Below are 25,745 nucleotides of genomic sequence, written 5' to 3'. Positions count from 1 at the left end.
TGAGTTTTTCATGACATCATGATACATCTGATTATAGCCCTGGGTTAGAGCCACAGGGATTTGTATAATCCTGAGTAGCTGATCATGATCTGAGACATTAAATTTAGAGAATTTACTTACTTGGATATATCAGATTCCCTCAAGGCTCAAGGAGGAGCCACCCATGCAGACTTTTCTATACATAAAAGTGAAGGAGAATTCCTAAAAGAACTGGGTTAATTCTGTTTTTTTGTATGTTTTTCATAATGCACTGTGAGCCATCCTGTTAGTCAGAGTAAAGCAGGTATGGAATCATAACCCTACCAACATAGGATGTGTGAGAAATTTTCTCCTGTACATTGCAGTTCGACGGAGCCCATTTAAATGCAAATCCTAAGGCAAAGGCCTCATGCACAATTAAGATCTCCGTGTTGAGTAGAGAATTCACATGAGAATCTGTACATATTTATATGTATTTAAATATGTGTGTGTGTGTGTGTGTGTATACAGACACACACACACACATATATATACATGAAAAATAAACCATACCATTGTAAAAACTATGAAAAAGCTTCATTAATAAAGAAAAAAATCACAATAATCACTGAAGAATCTACTTAGGAAATACACCTAATAGTGTTTAGAGTGTGCTCAAACTTCTGCCAGGTGGAACCCTTTCAATGCTATCAAAAAATGTATATTTTAAACACCAGAATATACATGCCCCAAATAATACCTAATCAAGGTCATGTCTTATCCTGGTCCAAGAAGAAAGTTAATGATGATGTGCTGTCTCGACTTATGAAGAATAAATGTCGTGATACATGTGAAGTACTTAGGAAGTACCTGGAACATCATAGATGTTCAACAAATGCAATTACCTAGATTTTTAAATGAAAAGTTTAAGGGAAAGCTCAGTGACTCACAGAAGAGGATGAAATGACTATGAAATAATTAAGAGATAAAAATGGTTCTTAAAAAATGAAAGATGGGGGCTTCCCTGGTGGCGCAGTGGTTGAGAATCTGCCTGCCTAATGCAGGGGACACGGGTTCGAGCCCTGGTCTGGGAAGATCCCACATGCCGCGGAGCAACTAGGCCCGTGAGCCACAACTAGCGAGCCTGCGCGTCTGGAGCCTGTGCTCCGCAACAAGAGAGGCCACGATAGTGAGAGGCCCGCGCACCGCGATGAAGAGTGGCCCCCGCTTGCCGCAACTAGAGAAAGCCCTAGCACAGAAACGAAGACCCAACACACCCAAAAATAAATACATAAATAAATTTTTTTAAAAATGTGCTTGGACCCAAGGTTTAGCAGTAAATAAGACTCACAAGGTTCCTTGTTTTATGGAATTTCATTCTTGAGGAGACAGGGGTTCTAAAATGAAACCATGAATTACACAATTAATTGTTTAATCACTATTGGGATAATTGTCTGAAAGAGACCTCTATCATGCTAAAGAAGATATATAGTAGGGAGCCCAGATCTGGTCTGGAGGATCAGGGGCAGTGAGATGGACAATCTCTAAGATGGCTCCTGTCTTGGTTCAGGCTACCATGACAAAATACCACAGACTGGGTGGCTTAAACAACAGTTTTGGAAGCTGGGAGGTCCACGATCAAGGTGCCAGCTGATTTGGTTTCTGTGTCCCACATCCTTATAGGCCTTATCTTCAAATGCAGTCACATTGAGACTTAGAGTTTCAACATGTGAATTGGGAGGTGGCGGGGCACAAATTAGTCCATAATAGCCCCCAATGTTCTCTGCCTCATGGTATTCATGCCCTTGTGCAACTTCCTTCTTTGACTGTGAGCTGTATCTAGTAACTGACAAATAGAATATACTAAAAGTGATGGACTGTTACTTCCAGGATTAGTTACAAAAGGACTGTGGCTTCTGTTGTGGATGTCTTCTCTCACTTCCTTGTTCTGACGGAAGTCAGCTGCCATATTGTGAGACGCCCTATGGAGAGGTCCTCATGGCAATGAAGAGAGAGAGACCTCTGGCCAACAGTCAGTGAGGAACTGAAGCCCTCAATGCAATAGCTCATGAGGAACTGAATCCTGCCATCAGCACCGTGAGTGAGGTTGGAAGCAAATCTTTTCCCAGTTGAGATTTCAGACTTTGTCAATAGCCTGACTGCAACTTCATGAGAGACCTTGAGGCAGAAGCATCCAGCTAAGCCATGCCTGGATTCCTGATACACAAAAATTGTGATATAATAAATGTTTGTGTTTTTAGTTACTAAATTTTGGGTAACTTGTTATGCAGCAATACGTAAGTAGCACAAAAGATTTCCCTGAGGGAGTGACTCTTACGTAGGAATACGAAGGATGATGGGAGTTACTAGGTGACAGAGTTTGAATGGAGGGAGGAGTGTTCTAGACAAAGACACGAAAGCCAGAGAGGCAAGGACATCTTGGCAAGAGTTCACTGGAGAGAGCAGTGTGAGACAAAGCTGGTGAAATGGGACAGTGCTTTGGAAAGTTCAGGAACATAACAGGAGGAATGATCACAAATCAGACAATGAAAGAGCATTTTCCTAGTTGCCTAGATGCATCCATAGAATTATAGGGTGGAGAGCACCATGATGAGAGCCAGGAGACCTGAGTCCTAGTGCTAACTCTGTGACCTCAATCGATCACTTGGTCATTCTGGTCCTCAGTTTTCTCATCTATAAGATGGAATCTGAATTCTTTACAACTCTCATTCAAGAGTCATTATAGTTATATGAAACCTATATGAGGAAAGCCATAAGACACTCCTGAAAGAAACAAAAGTAGGCTTGAGCAAAGAGAAAGACATCCTATGTTACTGGAGAAGAAGACTCAGTTTCATAGAGATGCCAGTGCTCCATAAATTAATTTATAAATTTAATGCAATCCAAGTAAATCAATATCAGAGTTTTGACAGAGCTAGATAAGTTGATTATAAAGTTCATATGGAAGAATAGAGAAATGAGAATACCCAGAAATAGCCTAAAAGTAGAAAGAGCAAAGGGGAGGGCTAGCCCTAACATATTATTACAACATGTTCTAAACCTCTATAATTAAAACTGTGATTTTGGTGTATGAACAGACAGATGAATAAAGCAGGGTAGAAAATCCAGAAATAGACCTAGGAACACATGGAAATTTAGCGTGTGATAAAGATGATATCTCAAATCAGTGGGGAATATATGGACTGTTGCATAAATGATGCTATACAACTATGGAAAAAGATAAAATTGAATGCATTCCATATAAGGAGTTGAACCCCAGTGCAGTCTCAACAAAGGCCTCTGAAGACACTATGGGACGCTTAGAAGCAGGGATGGCCCCTCAGAGTTTTCACAAGTTGGAATAAAGGAGCTGGGTCTTTCTATCCCACAACAACCAAATGTATCAGAAGTTTAAATGCAAATAATGAAAGTATAAAAATAGTACAGGAAAACACAGATGAATTTTTTAAATTAAGTGTGGAGGAAAACTTCCCTGTGATTCAAAATCTAGAGGCAAAAAGATAAATTTGACTGCATAAAAAAAATTTCCATGGAAAAAATATTACAAATGAAGTAAGAAAATGACAATTAGGAAAAACATATTTGCAATATAGGACTCATAATGTACTACATCCATGGCTCTAAAAAATGGAGAAAAAACCCAAATAATACAGATACTTGGGCAATATATGGACAAGCAGTTCACAGAAATAGAAATGGCCCTTAAACACTTGAAAATATATTCAGTCTTATTCATAATAAGATAAATGCAAATTATAGCTATACTAAGACATATCAGGTAGGCAGAAATCCAGAATTGGACAACATGCTTTGTTGGCATGACTGTGGGGAAGAAGGCATTCTCATTCATGGCTAGTGTGTGTACGAAATGATTGAACTTCTATGGAGAGGGATTTGGCAAGATTTAGCAAAATTATGTTTGCATTTACCTCTGACCCAGCAAACTCACTATCCCAAGGAAACACTTGCAAAAATTAAAAAAAATTATGCACCAGGCTATTAACTGCAGGATTCTTTGTGGAAGCAAAAGAATTGAAACAACTCCAAGGCTTCTCAATAGGGGACTGATTGAATGAGCAATGGGATATCCACATAATGAGGATTATGCAGCTAAAAAAAGAAGTGAGGACAATCTCTGTATACTTACGCAGCATGATCTTCAGGGTATATTGTTAAGTAACAAAACCTAAGTGAACAGTGTTTACAATATGCTAACTTCGATTTTAAAAGGGGCAGAAATATGTGCGAGTGTATATATGTGTATTTACTTATTTTTTAAAAAACAATGGAAAGATAAACTGAGAATTAATAAAAATGGTGAGCTAGAGGGGAGAGGAGGGAACAGGGTAGAGGAATTAGAGATGGAAGCCAGATTTCTCTGAAAGTATTCAATTCTATATTTTTATTTATTAAATGTTCTTAATAACTAAAAATTATTTAAGCAAGTTACACTTTTATTTATTATAAATTTTATTTTATAATAAAAATAAAAAATAAAAAATTTTATTTATTTAAATAAAATTTTATTTTATTATTTATTATATATTATTAAATAACATTTATTTCAATAAAATTAAAGGCATTTTATTTAAATGTCTTTAACAATTTTTAAACAAAATTTAATCAAAAGAGAAAAAAGCAATACCTGAATATTGAAAAACAAATGGGCCAAACAAATTGGTGGCATATGGTGAATCCTGTAATGCACCAGTCAGACATCTTCTGGGGAATGAGGGACATGATCCACCAGCCACTAGAAGTGCTAGTGGCAGAGAGATCTCAGCTGGCAGCCCTTTGTGGGAAGCACCTTGGTGGAAGAGAGGGGCTTCCTGCCCAAGGTCTCACTCCCTTCCTGGGGCAGCCTGCAGCCAGTAACTGGTTGACGCAGGGGTACAAGGTACAGCTCCTTTGCCCCATCTTGGGACAGCTCTGAAGGGCCACCCAACTTCAGAGTTCCCCAGATGGTCTGAATCAACCTTTGTTGAGACCATATTGCAGCCCAGATTCTCCTTGTGCCCTGTTTCCTTACCTTTCTTTCCAGGTGTTGCTCTCAAGAGCACTCCCTAATAAATTTCCTGCATGCAAACTCCATCTCAGCATATGCTTCCTGGGTCACCCAACTATGACAGTTGGTGCCAGGAATGCCAAGAGTGGGTCAAGAAGCAGTCACTAAGATAGTGGTGTTGGATCACCTGCTGCCAGGCTGGCAGAAGATATCATCACTTCTAGTAGAAAGTGTACAAATAGTCCCTGACGCAATTGCAGTGCATATGTTAAAAACTTTCACTATTAGCAAACTGGTGGGGAGGAAATATTCTAGTGGGTACAGTGTGTCAGGTGTTAGAGATATATAGAAGAAATATGGGTGGATGTTGCTAAGCTTATTTGATGCTATTTAATGAAATACTGAGAGTGATTAATTGGTTATTAAAAACTAAACATGAAAGCTAAAGGATTTCCCTGGTAACAAATATAGAAGCTCTCATCTTCTGCAACTGGAGAGCAGGAATAGCTGAGGACCAGGTCCAGGGCTTAATCATAAGGGTAGCAGAGCCTCAAAGGAGCTTAAACTCTCAATATTGGCAAGTCTGGTATGCCAAGGACGTGGTGCTAATTAGGAAAAAGTGGGACCTTGACATATGGAATGGGGATATCTGGGTTCATGCACCTAAAATATTTAATTCCCAAAGGTCTGTGAACACTTTGAGCCAAGGAAATGACTCCCACCTCCCTAGGGCTAGTCCTCCTCCTTTCTGCAGGACAACTCGAGCCCTTTCGGGGTCAGCTCTACCTTCCAGGCCAATACAGTAACTAGAGTTAAGTCACTAACTGGGGATGTGACGGACCTGATGATGAAGGAAAGGGACTATACGTTAAGGTGTTCAGGATCCAGGAGGGTACACATGATGATGGAGTAAAAGGGACTATATTCTAGGAGTTCAGGATGTGGGTGAATACACATGGGACTGAATTCTGAGAGTGCTGGATCAAGAGGGATAGAATACAGAGTTGAGTAAGGGAGTTTAATTAATTTGGAAGCACTCTCCTGGGATACAGGATTTAACAACCTGGCAAGGATCTCAGGACATGGTGTAAACATGCTGTCAGAATGGTTTCATACATATGGATAGTGATGGCCCATACTAAATGAGGTAAAGATGCCTGAATTGCCATAGAAGGCAGTAGAACAAGGGATTAAAAAGTTCAAAGAAGTGAGCATGCTAAAATGGATATATGTACTAACTATGTAAGCCTGGAAAACTCACCAGGCAATAATATTCCATGGGACAGACCAGAGGATACACCATTTACCAAAGTAATAAGGAAGGTGCTAGAGAGATGGGAACCCAGAATCACTAATAAATTCAGTAGTGGCTCTCCTCTGTAGACCAGATTGATGGTAGGAGATTCCAATACAAAACTGGGCTCACTGATTGCATTGGGGATGTTAGAGATGGCTCGAGAGGCCGAGCTGATGCTGCATGACCCATGGCCCCACCATAAAGCACATTATTAGCACAGACTATGCAGCATGGTCCAAGGCCTCCAGGTAAACAAAGACAGGCAGGACATACCAAGGGTTTAGAGGTTACCTCCAAGAAGCTGGGGGGAAAGGGACAACTTTTCTTTGGACAAGGTAATCCTTTACTGTTCATTTTCTCACCAGAACTTTTTATCCTCGTGCACCTTTATCCTTCCGTCACACCCACTTCAGATCAAGCTGGATGTCTGAGCGTTGCTGGAGAAAAGCACTTGACTCTGCAGGTTGGGGGTCACTAAAATTCATGGTCTTCAACCTCATTCACCTCTTCAATGCCATCAACATTTTTAAACTTTATTTTGCCAAATCTTCAAGCCCCTCACTCATCCCTTCCTCCCTCAGTTTAAGCATACTTTGTTCAAGGCCATCAGGCTTGGTTTCTTTAACTTCCAATACCACAGTCCAGAAGAATTATCTGTATCCACACCACTGCTACCTTTTCTATTTCAGAATTAGAGGACCAAGCCACGTTCCTCCTCTCTGAGGCCAACCCTCCCATCTATACCTTAACCCTTTTCCCTCTAATTTCCTTTAGGATCTTACTTCACCTGTCATCTCCTTTCTTAATCTTCTCTTTCTACTAGTTCCTTGCTATCATCCTATAGATACACCCAGGCTTCTGTGATCCTCCCGCTGCCAAGACATCTCCCTTAACACCTTGTCTTCCTTTCACTTCTGGGCAATCTCCTCCCTCCACATCTTAGTCAAACTTCTCAAAAGAGTAGTGTATATTTACAGCCAGCACTTCATTTCCAATTATAGTTGTTAAATTGATGACCCTGATGTTGTATCTGACAAATGCCAAACTTATCTTACATTAAAAATAAAGATATTTCTTGCATTTAGAGAGTCAAAAAAAAAAAGCCTTTAAAAAAAGAAAAAAAACTTAGTGGTTCTACTTCCTGACCTCTCTCATTCATTCCTCAGTCCACTGAAATCTTGATTTTACCTACCACCCTTCACTAAAACTGATCCCACAAAGGTTACTCCTAAGTGCCAAATTCCATTGTCATTTTTTCAGTCTTTTTTGAAACTATTTCCTTGGCTTCTATGTTGCCACACTCATCTGGGTCTGTTCATTCTCAGATCATTCTTTCCCTATCTTCTTCTGCTTACTTCTATGTAATTGCTCCCCAGGGCTCTGTCCTCAGCCCTCTGTTCTTTCATTCACTCATCTTGGATGACTTCATCTTCTTTTCAGGTTTTTGATAACATTTATACTCCAATGACTCCCAAATCTATATTTATATCCTGGTCTTGTCTACTAAGCTTTGGATTCAAATATACAGTAACTGATATCAGGCACACTGATATTTCTACCTTTTCTAAGACTGAACTCATCATCCTGATTCTGACCCAGCCCTTCTTCAAAATCTCTCTTATTTAGGAAACCACAAGCCACAAACCACCTGGTCACACAAGATAGAAACCTGGGAGTCAGCCTTGGGTCCTCTTTATGCCTGCAGTCTTATCCTTTCCAAACCATTCTCCCCATTGCTGTCTGACCTCATCTAATCCCCCTAACTACGACTCTTGCCTCTCTCCCAACCACATAGTCTCCTGCTACTTCAACCTACTTAGGTATTCACTAATGCACTTTGCTGTTTATTTTGTGCCTCGTGCATTTTTACATTTCTTTTGGGTTGCCTTTTTCTACTCCTTTGCCTGTTGAATTTCTAGTTATCTTTTGAGTTTGGATTTTCACTCTGCCATCCTCTCTCATATTATTTATTATTCCAAGCCTTGGGTCATCTGATAAGTATGCCTTATATAGTTATATTTGTCACTAACTCAGAGATGGTGAAATGGAGAGGGTGACAGAACATTAGGGCATTTTACTAGAAACCTGCCTCCAGGTTAACATTGATCAACTAACCAATAATATTCAAGCACGGTTGTTCTAAGTGAAACTCGTAACTGCAATATTATCCATCCCAAATTTCAGGTATTTACCCCTAGGGATAGCATGTTTCTAAAATAAAGCCATCCTATATATTCCCCCCCTCCATATTATGGGACACTGATGTTACAAGTAACAAAAATCCAATCTTTGTTTGAATTAGAAAAAAGTAATTTATTGACTTACACAATTGAAAAAGGGGGGTAAAAAATGGCTTTGGGTATTTCTAGCTCCAGGGCTCAAGGAATGGCCTCAGGATTCATTTCTTGGCTCTTTCGTTGCTCTGTCAAGCTCTCTCCATATAGTGGCAAGATGGTTACTGGCAATTCAGGCTGACCGTCTCTCATCAACCCCTGCTGAAAAAAGAATGCCTATTTACCTACTGCTCTGGCAAAAATTCAGGATTAGCTTTGATTACACTGATCTGTGTTCCATGCTTTTTCCTGACCTAATCACTGTTACCAGGGGTGTAGAAAACACTGCTTGGCTGGGACTTGATCTGGAGTGGGACTGGCCCTACCCAAACGACTTGGGCTGAGAGTGTGTGAAAGGGGTCCCCTACTAGAAAACTGTGTGCTGTAACCAGAAGAGGAAGGATGGGCAGGCAGAAACAATGGATGTTCAGTACATTCTCCTTCAAGTTTCAGCTGTGAAGATTAGCTATATGCAGAAACAGTCCTTTAGTCATACAGTAGGAGTGGCATTGATATTTTCTAATTACTGCCAAAACAATGGCTCAAGAAAGATTATTTTAAAACTAAATTATCAGTTTGGATGGGCATCCTCTAATACATAATTAGTTTATAGCTAACCAGTGGCAATCCTGTGGTAATTTAGACCACACTGACCTAGGTTCAAACCCTGGTTCAGCTCTTTTCTAGCTGTGTGGTCTTAGGTAGGTGACCCAACTTTGCTGAGTGTCAGTTTGAAGAATAATAATACTACCTTCACAGAGTTGCTCTGAGGATTAGGGATTATTTATAAGAATCACTTCGTAGTACTCAGCATATGATAGGCTTTTAGTTAATGAAATATGAATATTCATATAGTACATTAAGTTACCTTGGAGTAACTTTCTCAACTAATTTATCCTGTTATTTCACCAGAAATTAACTTGTATAAAGAACATGATTCTCAGTCTATGAACTATGGAATTTAAGAAATATAATAATAATTAAAATAATTTAAATTCTTTTTTTAAAATACATTTATTTATTTTTATTTTTGGCTGCGTTGGGTCTTCATTGCTGCGCGCGGGCTTTCTCTAGTTGTGAGCAGGGGCTGCTCTTCATTGTGGTGCGCTGGCTTCTCATTGCGGTGGCTTCTCTTGTTGCAGAGCACGGGCTCTAGGTGCGTGGGCTTCAGTAGTTGTGGCTTGCGGGCTCTAGAGTGCAGGCTCAGTAGTTGTGGTGCACGGGCTTAGCTGCTCTGTAGCATGTGGGACCTTCCTGGACCAGGGCTCGAACCTGTGTCCCCTGCATTGGCAGGTGGATTCTTAACCACTGCGCCACCAGGGAAGACCAATAATTTAAATTCTAATCAGAGGACCCATTGTCCTAGAGTGGAAAAAATGAATTTCAATCAATTTGGAAACCTCTCTTCCGTAATTTTTTGGAGCTGACCTGATTTTAGGGGGGCTTGAAGAGTGCTTATCTCATCTGCTCCTTAAGTAATTTGTACATCAGGCCTTCACTGTCTTATCTGGACCCCCATTGTTAGTACCCACAGGTTGTTGTCGACATGTCTCTTGTACATCCATTTGCCCCCTTCAGATCCAATGGCTCTTTATCCCAAGCTTTGGGTGGCGGGCATGGGAGTTAGAGGTGATCGTAGGAGTCTATCTGCTGCATCTGGGCCACACTGGAGGCAGGAATCTCCTTTGTAAGGCTGTTTCTAACCTAGTCTGCCCCAATGAATCATGCAGCTGTTTCTGACATGGAGTTAAGAAGAGAACAAGGCCCCTTTGATTTTAGGTTTCTCAGACCTATTTAGTGTTTTCCCACCCTTTCTAGCTTTCAGAGTACTAAAAGTAATCTTTAAGAACTCTATTTAATTTTTAGTTATTTAATTCAATTTAAGACTTTCAAGAAACAATTGTATTTGGGAATTCTTCACAACCAATGAAGATTAATTAAAAACATAATCATGCACAGTCATGCATCATAAGTCATCTTGCATTCAGACATTAAAAGACTCTCCCCAAACCAAAGACTATGAAAAAGAACATATTAAAAGTGAAATGCCTAAAATGTCTTGCTCCTCCACCAACTTCAGTAGGAAATGAGTGTTTAGTAGAGCAAGTACGCTGTATCGGTGATTGCCGGAGCAAGCTAGCAGCTGACAAAGCTTCTAGAATACTGTCTCTGTCTACAAAGTCATCTCTACAATTCTGATTACCACAACTTATCTGAATAAGAAATTTTAATACTACAGTTTAAAATTCTTTCAAAATTCCTCTTGTATTTCAGAAGTTCAGATCTATGACAGTGATATTTTGCTTGGGCCTTAGGCCAAATACTCACTTTAAAGCTAGGCTATCCAGCCTTCAGCTAAAATGTTTGGAGTTTCTCTAAAATGGTACCTCTTCCTTAATGATTTCCTTGTAGAAATAGATGATGAAAGAAATGAAGGTTGTTTTCCTTTTCAGTACAAAAACTTCCCGGTCTTCGCTTCGTGATCGATATGAACATTTACATAATTTCTGGGTAAGCTTACCTCTTCTCTACTGGTTTCTTTCGATGCTCCTATCCCACCTCCACTCTTTTCCCCCTTTTTAAAGGTCGACTGTTTTGGATCTTAAATTCCTGAATCAAGAGACACCGTTTCCAAACTGCTTCCGCTCCTGCCATAGTTGGCGCTTATGACGTCTCAAGAAACGCCTTTTGTTGGTGACAATGACTGTAAACCATAGGAGAAAGATCCTCAGTAGACTAGAAAATTAAGCAAGTTGTCCGTTTTATATTTACAATCTTCCGTTGTTTTAGAATGCATCCTCATATTTCCTGAAAATTCTTTCGTTTAAAGGCCAAACGTCTAAGACTGGCCGGCAACCAATATACACACCTTATTTTTAAATTTTATTTTTTAAATTTGTAAAATAAATATGGACCATATTACTGAAAACTTACAAAACAATGAAAAAACTAGCACGCCACCGTCCAAACACAGCAATTTAAATCATTTTGACGAACTCCTCCCCGCCTTCGGCCTCTCGCTTCCTGCACCTTGTACCCTTGACGTTTGCGCGCAGCCGGAGCCGCCGCGCTCGGGGTGGCGCTGCCGCGCTCGGGGTGGCGCTGCCGGGCTCGGCGTGGCGCTGCCGCGCGCCGGTGCGCCGTCGCCATGGTAACCGCAGAAGCCCGGGGCCTAGGGAGCGGTGAGTCCGGGTCGGAGGGTCGCGGGTCCGGGGTCCGAGGGGCCTGGGGTGGGCGCTCCGCGTGGGCGTGGAAGAGAATGGGCATCTCCCCTCCACGCTGCTCGGCAGGGGCTGGAGGGGAGTGGGCTTCAACCGCGGCGTCCTCAGTCTTGGCCTTTGCCCCGAGCTTTGCGTAGCCGGTCACGCTCCGCGGGCGGTCCCTCGGGCTTCAGGCGGAAAGGCGAACTATGGTTCCCAGAAATGACCGGTATCCCCTCCGCCCCACCTCCGTGTTCTCGCGCTGGGGCTGCCACTGTCTGTATCCTCGGGTCTTCCCTTTGTTTAATCCTGGGAGCCCAGGGCTGCCCTTTGAGGCCTTTCCATTGAGCTGGGACTTAAAATCCTTAAGGGACTACACTTTTTGAAGAAAAAATTCAATTGGCTTAAAAGGCCCTTAAGATCTATTCCTCTCCCACAACTTCATAGTGTCTTGTCTGCCTTCCTTGCCCTTTGTTTATGCTAATCCCATTACTTGGATTGTGCTTTTCTCCTCCTTTTAAGACTCCTGCTCTTCCATACTGAAGGGTCACCTCTTCTAAGAAGCCTTTCCGGGACCTCCCCACTCGGGAGTCTAATTTAGAGGTCCAGCCTCTTTACTCTCCAAGCCCCCTTTGCTTATGTCCATTATGCCCCTTATCTCACTCTGTCATTGCTGATTTACTTGTCTCTTTCCCACCAGACTGGGATGCCTGTGGAGTAGAGACCTATGTGATTTTCTATTATTAGTGCCTTAGCAGCCTCAAAAGAATTCACACTTAATAGTTAAAATTCACACCAATTCAGTAAAGCAGAACTATTCTCAATTCACAATTGAGGAGAGTAAGTTCAGAAAAGTCGCATAATTAATAAAATAAATACAAGAATCAGGACTAAAGCATGGGTCTTCTGACTCACAGTCATTCTGCCTTCAGAGTTCCAGCCCTCCCTCTCCCCTCCCCACGCTCATTTTCTATGTGAACTGTTGGTTATATGTAGTGGGGTTGCAATTTTGATTCATGTTATAACTTTTCTGGGCAAAGAAAGTATCTATCCATACAGTAAATATTATAGGTATAGTAAGAATTAGAACTTAAAACTGAGAATTAAAAAAAGTTTATTGTTTTAACAATAACACAAATAACCCACTATATATTGAACATAAGTTACATATTTCTCATGGGAAAAACTGTTTTCTAAAACAAAAATATTAGTGAGTTAAGTTTTTTCAGTATCTACAATGTTGATAAAAGGAAGAAAGGAAAAGCTATGTTAGTATGATCACCCTGTTACAACTTATATTCACAGTAAAAATACTTTAAAATATTCTAAATCTTCTATGTTATAAGAAGAAAAAACCCATAGAAAATAGAATTCTTTGCTCTGTCTTCAAAGGACAATATGATGAAGGGCATAGTCAACAATAGACCACCAAACACATGAGAGTTATTCTCCTAATTAGATATTGTCTTTCAAAAGTCAGGCCTAAGGATAAATGGCGTATAAGACTTCACTTTGTCCTTTTATTACAGAAAGGCTGATCCTAGTTCAGTCTAGATTTGGATTAGAACAGTCTTGGGAGCTTGCCTATAGACTGGAGTGGCTTGAGGGTTAGTCTTAGTGCAGTGGTTCTCAGAGTATGGTCTGAGAATCCCTGGGGATCACTAAGACATTTTCAGGGAGTCTGCCAGTCAAACTGTCTTCATATTAATTCTTCGATGTTTTTTGCCGTTGCACTCTCATTCTCTCACATGTCACAGTGGTTTGCTAGAGGCCACATGGCATGTGGTATCACAATATCACACATCATTGCAGAGAATGCAGAAACAGATATGAGAATCCATCTGTCTTCTAATAAGCCAGACATTAAAGAGATGTGCAAAAATGTAAAATAATGCCACTCATCAATTTTTTGTCTTTATATAGTTATTTTTTATAAGCTATACTTTTATGTTAACATGTAATTGTTTTAAGATGAATTAGTTAATATTTTAAAGGTTTCTCAGTTTTAATTTCTAATATGATAAATACAGATAGATATAACCCTCATAAACAAAAACTTTTGGTGTTCTCAATTTCTAAGAGTGTGAAGAGCCCTTAGATCATAGAATTTGAGAACTGCTGCCCTAATCATATTACTTCCGGATTGGTATGGAAATTACACTCTATTCAAGGGTGTACCAAGGGTAGCTTTTAGTATTCTGGCCTGAATCATATTGCTAGATTTGATCTAATTTATCTCCAAATCTCTGAATTAACCTGGGATTAGATTGATATCTAGATGCAGAATAATCTGTCTGTAATCAAGTGTTCGGCGGTCATAGAGTAGAAAGTCATTTACTCAAACGCTATGTAGGAAAACTGTGTATTAAAAAAAAAAAGAACTAATAGAATTACTATCTTGTCTTTTGCTTCATGGATGCTTTTGCTCTAGGAATGACGGTACAATGATGATGATAGGGTCCGCATACCAAGTGCTCACCATGTGCTTAGCACATGCATCATCTGATTTATTTTAAGTCTCAGAATAATCATATAAACTAGGTTCTAGTGTTATTTCTAGCAGAGATTAGGTAAACTTCCCAGTATTATGTAGCTAATAAGTTGCAGGGTTGCATTGTGAACTCAAGTCTTTCTAACTCCAAAATCCATTGCTCTTGGCTGTGAAGAAAAGCAGGGGGAATTGCAAGCCTGATGTTAAGAGTTATTGAATGCATACAACAAGCCAGGAATTGTGGTCAGTCTGAAAGTGACACAAGAGAAACATAAAGCTTGATACTTGCTCCTATCCAGTTTACAGTCAAATTGAGTTGGTGTCTTAAGTACTTGAAACAAATAGAAAATAATATAATACCATATTTGGTAGGTTGTATGGTACAGAATATATATAATGACCTTTGAAGTTCAGAGGAGGGAGAGGCCTGGGTACATTCTAGAGAGGAGTGAAGAAACGTTTTAGGAAGAAGGTAGGTTTATAGCTTGGCCTACATAGGATTTGGCTAGTAGGAGTGGAGGAGGAAAAAAAGCTATTCTAGGCCTAGCAGGAATACATATGAAAAACAAATAGAATTTTCTCAGTATCTTCAAGGTCTCATGTCTGGGCCCCTGATGGGCCAGTGAGGAAAGGCATTTCAAACACATCCTGCCTCTATTCTCTAAGGTTTGAATATGGATATCTTTAGTAGAGTGTTCCAGAATATCACATTATTAGTAAGGTAACAAAATAATTTATTGTGTAGTAGTAATGGATGTTTTGAGGGTGAAAGAGGATGCTATTAAAAATCACACCAGGGCTGGGGCTTCCCTGGTGGCGCAGTGGTTAAGAATCCGCCTGCCGATGCAGGGGACACAGGTTGGAGCCCTGGTCTGGGAAGATCCCACATGCCGCGGAGCAACTAAGCCTGTGTGCCACAACTGCTGAGCCTGCGCTCTAGAGCCCATGCTCCGCAACAAGAGAAGCCACTGCAATGAGAAGCCCACCCACTGCAACGAAGAGTAGCCCCCACTCACAGCAACTAGAGAAAGCCTGTGTGCAGCAACGAAGACCCAATGCAGCTAAAAATAAATTTAAAAAAAAATCACACCAGGGGAAGAGATGTCACTGGAACTGTCCTGGGTGCATGAGGACATATGTCACCTAAGCTATAAACCACAAGCACATGCTGTCTAACTTCTGTTAGAGTCTCTCTTGTTGATTTCATGGTAGAGTTTCCTTGGTGGTTATTCAAGACTAATATTTTTTCACACTGTGGGTTGCACCCCATTAGTGGGTCATGAAATCAGTTTAGTGGGTGGCACCCAGCCTTAAAAAATAGATGGGATTAAAAACATCAGTATGTTACATGTAGTAAGGATAAATGATATTTTGTTTAATTATATGTATGCAAATATACCCATAAATGCAATGTGCCCAAGATAAAAATGTCCATTACTACTGAACAATTAATTCTTTGGTTACCCTATTAATAGATGTTATATATGTTTACATGTATAATTAAAACAAGATATGACAAACTACTATATGCTATGTATTATAATTGAAGTAATATGTATGTATTTGGACAGGACATCTACCTCATGGTCTAAATGAGCTGTGCAAGCTCTAGGTATCAGGCTTGCAATCCAGTGAGAAGGAAGTACACTTTTCTAGAAGTTACATACTATCAATACATATCTACTTACATCTTATTGTTTACTACTTGGACATATGGCCACACCATATTACAAGAGTGCCTGGGAAATAGTTTTATTCCAATATAAATATTGGTTAAAAAAAGTATGGTTAAAAGAAAAGAGGGAGAGAGATTAGATTTTGAGAAAGAACTAATGTCTAAGTGCTATACTTACCAGGGGCCCACATGATTAGGGAGGCTGGATGAGCAGGAACCAAGGGAGCTCTGGGGGGCTCAGACCACAGGAACCACAGCATGTTCTCATAGCAGGAAGTTCGATCAGTACACTGTTGCTGTCACTTGTGTTGAATGTCCTTCAAATAGCCTCATGTCCTTGTGGCCCATGTTCAAGAGTCAAGATCCTGTTTTTTATATGTAGAAGCTAAAACTCAAACTCATAGATGCAGAGAACAGATTGGTAGTTGCCAGAGGCAGGTGTAGGGGGTGGGTGAAATAAATAAAGGTGGTCAAAAGGACTTCCAGTTACAAGATAAACTTCTGGGGAAGTACTGTACAGCATAGTGACTATAGTTAACAATATTGTATTGAATTGAATACAATATTGTAGTTGAAAGTTGCTAAGAGATTAGATCTTAAATGTTTTCGTCACAGGAAAAAAATTTTTGTAACTATGCGAGGTGATGGATATTAACTAAACGTATTGTGGTAATCATTTTGCAATATATACATATATCAAATCATTATGTTGTACACCTTAAACTAATACAGTGTTATATGTCAACAACAACAAAAATAATACAATGATTAACAACAACAACAAAAAAAGGTCAAGATCCTGGGACTTAGTAGCTGATTGGCCGAGCCTAACTTATGTGCCTGCTCCCAAGCTTTTGCTGAGATGGAGAGAAGGAGGATCGTGCCTCTCTGGCTTCTGTAGTGGGAAGTTAGCTTTATCTCCCGTTAGAAGAATTTTTTAAAATGGAGATTGGGATTCTTTAAGGAAGCGAGTGTGTGTGTGTTTATGTGTACAGCGATGTGTGTTGGGAGGGTGGATAGTGGATGTCAGGCACTCAAAGGATTATAAGTTTCCTCTATATTCATTCTGTAAAATGAAGGAATTGAATAAAACAGTCTCAAAGATAAGATTTGGACCAAATTTTATGGTGGAGTCATGATTGATTGGCTAACTCAACTCCCATCCCCAACCCCATCTACCTTGCTTGCTTCTGTTATTGAGGCAGGAAAATCAAGAAACTTTTTTTTTTTCCTTCTCGTAAATACAAGGAAACAATCTGGCCTTTGAGATATAACTGGAAGTTTGTTGGGTCTTGTTAGGAAAGATTTTTTTTTGCCTTCCTCTCAAAAGGGATGAATGCCACTAGTGTCCTCAGGGGGATTCCCCTTTTTTACTGCCATAAATGCAGACGTGATGCCAGGAATTATGACAGTCATCTTGTCACCATTAGGCAACAGCCATGATGATGAAAGTCTTATGAACTGTGATAGACTAGAAAAATAGAGCTTAGATCTATATTTTTGAGCTGCTGAACCATCTCCACCTTTAAACTTCCTGCTATGTGAGAAAATCATCTCCTACTTTTAAAAGTCAATCCTATTATTTTTCTATTATTTGCAATCAGAGAATTCCTAACTTCAACAGATTACAAGTATTATACACATTTAGTGACGCTAGAGATTAATATAGGACTATGGTATAAAGAGATGTTATTCTGTCTAACTAGATTTCCCTTCCTTCTGACTTGTGAATGACCAAATCTTGCCCATTCTTTATGGCACAGCTTAAATGCCATATTCTTTACTAGAAATGTGATTCCCTTTATCCCATTTCCTGCATCTTTACTCACCCCCTCAACACTGTCCTGAATCTTGTGTTCAATCTTGCTTTTCTTCTTCTTTTTAGAATAGTGTTATTGTACCTACTTATATTCCTAAAAAGTCTATTTTAACTTAATTTAATTTTTATTATTTTAATTTTTTTCCTTGTTGGTTATTTATTTTAAATATAGCAGTGTGTACATGTCAATCGCAAACTCCCTAACTGTCCCTCCCCCCATCCTTCCCCCTTGGTAACCATAATTTTAATTGCTTTGAACTTTACAAAAATATATCTTGGTATGTTTAATCTTTTGGATTTACTTTTTTCATCTAATACTGTATTGCTAATATTCATTCATATCATTGTGTGCCTTAGTTATTCATAGCTGTATAACAAATTATCCTCAAAGTTGGTAGCTTAAAATAGCACATTCAGTATCTCACAGTTTCTCTGGGTTAAGAATCAGGGCACAGCTTAGCTGGATCTTTTACTTCAGGGTCTCTCACGAGGCTGCAGTCAAGGCGTTGCCTGGGACCACAGTCATCTCAAAGTTCATCTGGAGCAGATCCACTTCCAAACTCATTCAGTGGTTGGTGGCAGAATTAAATTCCTCACTGGCTATTGTACCAAGGGCCTTGGTTCCCTCTGGCTGTTGGCCGGAGGTTACCAGGAGGTGGGGTAGGGTCATGGGAGCCATATCAGAAACTGCCTTCCACATAGTGTATTACTGTAATTTCTTCATTTTAACTACCATATACAATTTTGTGTGAATATGCCACAGTTTAGGCTCCTGTTCATAGGCATTGGGTTTTTTTTCCTGCCCAGGATTTTTGCTTTTATGAACAGTGATGCTGCAAACATTTTTGTACACATGAGGTAACCATGCTGCTCTTCTCTGAATCATCCCCAATTTAATATGTGTTCTGACAGAGTGAGTACTATTAAGACTTACTTGATTAACTTTACCAGGACTTAATCTGGTCCCTTCTAAACTCCCATAGCACTTCATCTTTTATGATTCTTAGCACTTGTCACCATTTATTACACTTATTTTGTACATGTCATATTTTCTCCTTTGAAATAGTAAGTTGATAAGGGCAGGAAATAAATTTGATTCTTCTTTGTAATTTACATAGTGCCTATACAGCACTTAGTATATTAGTAGGCTTTCAGTAAATATTACTGAGTGAATGAATTCTGTCTAAATGTCAGTGCCTGATTTTTAAGTTCTTAATAATCTGGCTTCAATGATCCAACTGTATTTCTCACTTCTCCCCACCAGGGACCCTTGTTTAGGCAGGTGAGCCTCTTTAACATTCTCTTTCAATCTTTTCCTAATGAATCTCACTCACATTGATATTTCTTCTCCTGTTCCTACTGAATTTACTGTTTACATCACACATTCAGCATTTTAGTATATATTCAGGCAGTGTGTTGGTGCACAATAAACTTTATTGATTGAATGGATGAAGTATCTTATTTTATAACTGGTTTATTTTGAACCAGTTAAGTACTTTCATTTCATTCATTTGACTGAATGTCAGTTGACTGATCAAACAAATAAATAAAGAAATACTGATTTGTTTGAGTAGATTTCTGTTACTTTTTTTGGTCTCAGGTATTTTTGCAGTTAATGGAGTCAGAAGGACCCCCAGAGTCAGACAGTTCAGAAAAATCAATATTTCTCTCACAGCAAGAAGAAGAGGAAGAAGATGATAATGAAGAAGAAGAATCCAAAGAAGCAGAGGAAACTGCCACCATTAATCCCCTCTTACCACCTGCTCTCACAGGGGATGTAGAAGGTTTGCAGAAGATTTTTGAGGATCCTGAGAACCCTCACCATGAACAGGCCATGCAGCTACTCTTGGAAGAAGACATCGTTGGGAGAAATTTGTTGTATGCAGCTTGCATGGCTGGGCAAAGTGATGTGATTAGAGCTTTAGCCAAATATGGTGTGAATCTGAATGAAAAAACCACCAGAGGTATTTTGTCTTTTTTCTCTTATCAGTATTACTTATGACTACCTAAAGATGCTATGTATTATCTTTAAATTTGGATAAATTTGATGTGCCTGCTTTATATTTTGCATATGTTGTGTGTGTGTGTGTGTGTGTATATATATGTGTGTGTGTATATATATACACACATATGAGTGTGTGTGTATGCATGTTGATGTATTTAGTATAGCATAGTAGTTAAGAACACAGAATTCACTATTTATTAGCTGTGTGACTAGGGCAAGTTACTTAATCTTTTTGTGTCTCTGTTTCATCTACAAAATGGGGATGATTGTATTTTCTTTATAGGGTTTTCCTTATAGGTTATGAGGATTAAATATGATAATAAATATAAAGTTGGTATACAGTAAATGCTCAATAATATTATTATCTCTTTCCTTTGAAGATTTGTTTTTGCAGTCATTATCCAATTAACTCTTTAAATTCAGTCACTTGTTTTTTTCAGATTGCAAATATAAAACATGGTCATTGTAGAAAATAAAACAATGATCTTTAGCAAATAGGGACTATACATTTTCTTCATGCTCACATGGAACATTTTAAAAAATTGATATGTTAGGCCATAAAGGAAGTGTCTACAAATATCAAAGAATCCGTAGCATGCAGTCTGTGGTCTCTGACAACAATAAAATAAAATTAGAAAATAGTAACAAAAAGATAACTGAAAATCCCTATAATTTTGGAAACAAAAACACACTTTAAATTATCTGTTGGTGACAAAAGATATAATAGAAATTATGAAATATTTAAGTGGCAACAGGATCTAGTTATGTCAGAACCTGTGGAATAAAACTAAAAATTCTAATTTAATGCATATATTAGAATATAAGAAATATTGAAAATTAGAAAGCAGAGTATTTAACTCAAGGAGTTAGAAAAAGAACAACTGAAAATCCAAAGAAAGAAGAAGAGAAAATAATAGAGTAAAATAATGACATTGAAAATAAAGAAACAGTAGAGAGGGAATTCCCTGGTGGTCCAGTGGTTAGTACTCCACTCTTCCACTGCAGGTGTCCCAGGTTCAGTCCGATCCCTTGTTGACTAAGATCCCTGATCCTGCAAGCTGTACAGTGCAGCCAAAAAAACCCACCAAAAGACAAACAAACAAACAAAAAACACAGTAGAATCAATAAAACCAAAATCTGGTTTAATGAAAAAGAGTTGAAAAACCTTTGATAATACTGATAGTTTTTGATACGTGATATAAGAAAGAGAGAGCATAAACAATATTTGGAATTTTAAAAATGAAGCATTCACATAGGAAAAACTAAGATTTAAAAAATTACTAGAAAGTATCATAAACAACTTCATGACAGTACATTTGAAAACTTGGATGAAATGGACAATTTTCCAATAAAATATAAATTACCAAAATTGATTCAAGAAAAAACTAGGAACTTGACTAGAACAATAGTTATTTAAAAAAATTGAATAAGTAATCAAAATCTGCCTCATTGTCCCACCTAATTCCAAACTCAAATGTTTTAAAAGGTAAGGTTTACTACACTTGTAGGGAAAAAGTAATCTCTAGCTGATACAAAGGTTCCAGAGAATGTAAAGAGAGTTGGAAAACTACTTAACTTATTTTATGAGAGATAACTTTTATAGCAAAACTAGTTAAGGACAGCACTAGAAAGGAAAATTATAGGCCAGTCATTTAATAACAGATGCAAACATCTTAAATAAAATATTAACAAATTGAATCTAAGATTGTGTGTTAAAACATTTATTGGACTAGGTTGGGTTTATCCCATTAATGCAGGATGGTTTTAACATTAGAAAAAAATGTTAGTATAATTCACTACCTTAAAAGATTAAATAAACAAAACCACATGATCATATCAATAGATGTAGAAAAGACTTTTGAAAGAAAATGCAGCACTCGTTCATGATGGAAGCTTTTAGGGAAATAGGAACAGAAGAAACCTTCCTTAAGGCTATTGAAAACCTGAAGCAAACTTACCTAGTATTGAATCTTAGCTATGACTTGGGCAAATTATATAACCTTTGCATGCTACAGTTTCTTCACCCCAAAAATGGGACTAATAGTAATATCTAAAATCATACTACATAAAAGAAAATGAGAGCCCCAAATCAATATCTGATGGTGTGCCTCTAATACTATTCAAGGAAGGTGGTGTTCTGACTAATTGATATGAGTATTGCCATCCTCTTGTTAGGTATTTTCCAGTGTGTGGATATAGGTGTACAGTCTTTCAAGTTTGATGATGTGCTCTAAGATAATCCATTTCTTCATTCTGATACCATGCTTGCCATGAAATCTTGTTTAGCGGAGGTTGAAGGTGCATCCTGCTTGCTTCTTGCTGCTTATAGTAAAATGGAGAGGAGAGAAATTGAGAGAACTGGTAAATTAAAAGGAACCAGGACTTGATGATTTGGGAAATTCTAAGCTTATTTGGCATTCCATGAAGATGATTTTATAATGGAAAGTATGGATGAACTGGCCAACCTAATTGTACCAATTTGGCAATTATTATTTTAATCATTATAAAATAATGAATTACATTACAGTTTACCAGTAAATTTCTTGTTTGGTTGGTATTGACTCAGTTCCCATGAGCTTGTTCATGTGGGAGAACAGATCAATTCAGGGTTTTTTGCATTTTTTTGTGTGAGAACATTTACGTTCTACTCTCAGCAAATTTCAGTTATACAATATAGTTATTACCTATAGTCATCATGTTATAAATTAGGTCCTCAGACATTTTTCATCTTATAACTGAAAGTTTGTACCCTTTTACCAACCCCTCCCTGTTTCCCCCACCCATCAAGCCCCTGGTAACCACTTTTCTACTCTGTTTCCATGGGTTTAACTTTTAATTTTTATTTTAGATTCCACATATAAGTGATACCATGCAGTATTTGGCTTTTTCTCTCTGGCTTATTTCACTTAGTATAATGCCCTTGAGGTTCATCCACGTTGTCACAAATGACAGAATTTTTTTTTTAAAGGATGAATAATTGTGTGCGTATATGTGAACACTATTAATTTTTGGAACATAAGAAGCCATTGGCCTAAAATTAAGGGACTTTTGGGTGAAGAACTGCAGGTAGATATCTCTAAAGTAAGAAGATGTATGCCATTTATTTGTGGATGATACTCAGATGGATAGGAAGGAAAATGACTTTCCAGGTGATTGATGGATCACATTTACGTTCAGGATTTCCTTTCCTTTTAAATACTGAAGAATTGGACACTTTTGATCCAAAGGGAGGAGAATGAAACAGTTCTTACAGTCTCAGCTCTCTGTACTAGTGACTTCTGGTGAATTGGGAAGTGCCTTGTTTTCTGTTTGAGCCAAGGACAGGTGTGTGCAGTTTGCAGTTTATTGATGGTGGAACCTCCTCTGGTTCTGGCAAGGCTTTGGTCTCTAAACCTGGCCATACTCAAACAGGCATGATCGGAACTAATTACTGTTTTAAACTCTGTCTTTCCATACAATCAGCAAACATTTGTTAAGGATGGAGGACTAGCCAGGTCTTGTGCTGGGAACTGGGGAAAGATGAATGAATTCAACAAACTTGGACAAGTTCACAGTTTAGCAGAAAACAGATGTGTAAATAGATAATTAATATACAGTGGGACAAGGTACAGTGATAGCTCAGAGGAGAGATTAGTCAACTTTACGTGGAAGTGTTGGACATGGTCAAGGAAGGCTTCACAGAGGAGGCGATATATTGAATCTTTTTTTTTTGGCTGCACCGCGCAGCATGCGGGATCTTAGTTGCCTGACTAGGGATCGAACCTGCGCCCCCTGCAGTGGAAGCGCGGAATCTTAACCACTGGACTGCCACGGAAGTCCAATATATTGAATCTTGAAGAATGACCAAGAGTTTACCAGACAAAGGAGGTTGAAGGATTGGTCATGGCAGGCAATATAGTAACTGTAGTACCAGATTTTAGTGTTACAATATTGTTGTTATTCTGGTATACTTACCCACTATTTTAGGTAATGAAACACTGGCCTTTTTATAGGTATAATAGTTTTATTTGGTATTAAAAGAATATGAAATCAGAGTCATTTATGGGTTGAGAACAATTTCAATGATTTAATTGCTCAGTGTATATAAAAAGACAAACTGAAGATTACAAACTTAAACGGTCCATATTGTGGTATTACAAAATTTCTACTGTAAGAATAATTTTTAAGTTCACAAACTTCCCAAACAAGTAGAATGTGAATCTCATAGTTTTGAAATTGATCAGGAAACTGAAATGGAATCTCTCTCTGTATATGTGGAAACTAAAAAAGACAAATATGAACCAGCAATGTTTTCTTTGGCGATAAAGATTACAGCTTACTCTCAATAAAAAGATTGCAGTTCTATCAAAAAAGCAAAAAGCTGTTCGGAGATATCTCTCTCTTTTAAAATTAGAGTTGAGGTAATTTGAAGGAAAATATTTGGTATTGGTTTATAACTACTTCCAACTAATGTTGAGTGAGAAAAACTTCAGTAGCTGAAAAAATTTGTACAGAAATATCCTGTTGATACCATTGACACACTTAAAAAATCAAATAATGTGTTTTTTGCAATTTTCATGATTATAGTTTCTTCATTTTTATAGTATTTGTGTTTTTTAAAAATTAATTAATTATTTAATTAATTAATTTTTGGCTGCATTGGGTCTTTGTCGCCGCGTGGGCTTTCTCTTGTTGTGGTGAGTGGGGGCTACTCTTCGTTGTGGTGCGTGGGCTTCACATTGCGGTGGCTTCTCTTGTTGCAGAGCACGGGCTCTAGGCACACGGGCTTCAGTAGTTGTGGCACGTGGGCTCAGTAGTTGTGGCGCACAGGCTTAGTTGCTTCGCAGCACGTGGGATCTTCCCGGACCAGGGCTTGAACCCGTGTCCCCTGCATTGGCAGGTGGATTCTTAACCACAGTACCACCAGGGAAGTCCCTAGTATTTGTTTTTTAATCTTTAATTTTGATTTGTTTTATCTGACAATTTATATTGCTAATAGAATGACAATATATACTTAATATTCCTATTTGATAGTTATGCTTTTATCTGATATTTTATGCTTATACATTTTCGTATTTAAAGTGTATTAGTGGGCTTCCCTGGTGGTGCCACGGTTAAGTGTATTAGTTACGCTAATTAAAAAAATGAATTCTGAACTCTGAGTTTTACAAAATACCAGTATTAATGCTAAGTAAATATAAAATTTATACTTCTATTTTTTATTTTGCTACTGTAATTACTGTATCAGTCAGAAAAAAGCAGCATATGCAAAGTTACAGAGGCATGAAACAACATGATTTGGGGAATTCAAAGAGTCTGGTACTGCTGGTGGTAGGCAGATTGTGAAAAATATTCTAGGTAGGGGAGTATTTTGCTCCATGGCCTATTACTTGTTTGTGACTATCATCATTGGAGTTTTTGGATTTTGACCTTATTAATGACCTTCATCAATTTATAGGAACCTTGAGAAAAGTACTTATCCTCTCCATGCTTTTGTTTCCTCATCTATAAATGAGAAAAATACTCGTGCCTACGTCATAGGATTGTAGTGAGGATTAAATGAGTTGATACTTGTGAAGCACACAGAACAATGCCTGCATAGAGGAAAAAGATTACTTTTCTTCTTGTCTGATCTTTTGCCTTACTGTGAACTACCTGCTCAATTGACTCTCTCTATTTAGTAACCAGTAGTCTTCCACAAAGAAATTATTTTTGTCTTAGAACCAATCCCAATTTTTCAGAATTCCATTTATGGTCCCTTTCTTCCTGCTGGGATTTCTAAATGTAACCTTCTGTATCTCCCTTCTGGGATCAAATACTCATTGCCAATATTATGGGAGAACTTTAGGAAAATCCCCTTCTTGTCTGGATGCTTTTGAAATCATCTTATTTAAATGTTCTTCTTTTCCTGGGAAGGCTGTGGGGTTCATATAGTACAAATATCTGTGTGTTTTCTTCTAGA

At 38.4% G+C, this 25,745-nt stretch overlaps 1 protein-coding gene and 1 long non-coding RNA gene across 4 annotated transcripts in view; one reads left to right on the top strand and one right to left on the bottom strand.

Annotated features, from left to right (window-relative positions):
- Nucleotides 1–8,624: 8,624 nt before the first annotated feature.
- Nucleotides 8,625–11,657, bottom strand: LOC137761457 (uncharacterized). Its single transcript, XR_011073420.1, has 3 exons — nt 11,549–11,657; nt 11,136–11,318; nt 8,625–8,776 (listed from the first exon to the last, which is right to left on the bottom strand). It is a non-coding gene; the product is annotated as an uncharacterized lncRNA (long non-coding RNA).
- Nucleotides 11,658–11,720: 63 nt separating this feature from the next.
- LOC137762839 (ankyrin repeat domain-containing protein 45) overlaps nt 11,721–25,745 on the top strand; it is a 151,529-nt gene continuing 137,504 nt past the window's right edge. For 2 of the 3 annotated variants that reach the window (XM_068541263.1, XM_068541262.1), the window contains exons 1-2: nt 11,762–11,796; nt 19,400–19,763. In XM_068541263.1, coding sequence (XP_068397364.1) covers nt 19,415–19,763 — 349 coding nt within the window. In that variant the 5' untranslated portion in view covers nt 11,762–11,796; nt 19,400–19,414. Of the gene's footprint in view, nt 11,797–19,399; nt 19,764–25,745 lie in introns of all 3 variants that reach the window. The other variant, XM_068541261.1, reaches the window with a different exon arrangement.

Source organism: Eschrichtius robustus, chromosome 3, assembly GCF_028021215.1.
Source record: "Eschrichtius robustus isolate mEscRob2 chromosome 3, mEscRob2.pri, whole genome shotgun sequence".
NCBI classification, from domain to species: Eukaryota; Metazoa; Chordata; class Mammalia; order Artiodactyla; family Eschrichtiidae; genus Eschrichtius; species Eschrichtius robustus.
Note: the sequence above shows the minus strand (reverse complement) of the source record. Positions and strands in the feature narration are given on the sequence as shown.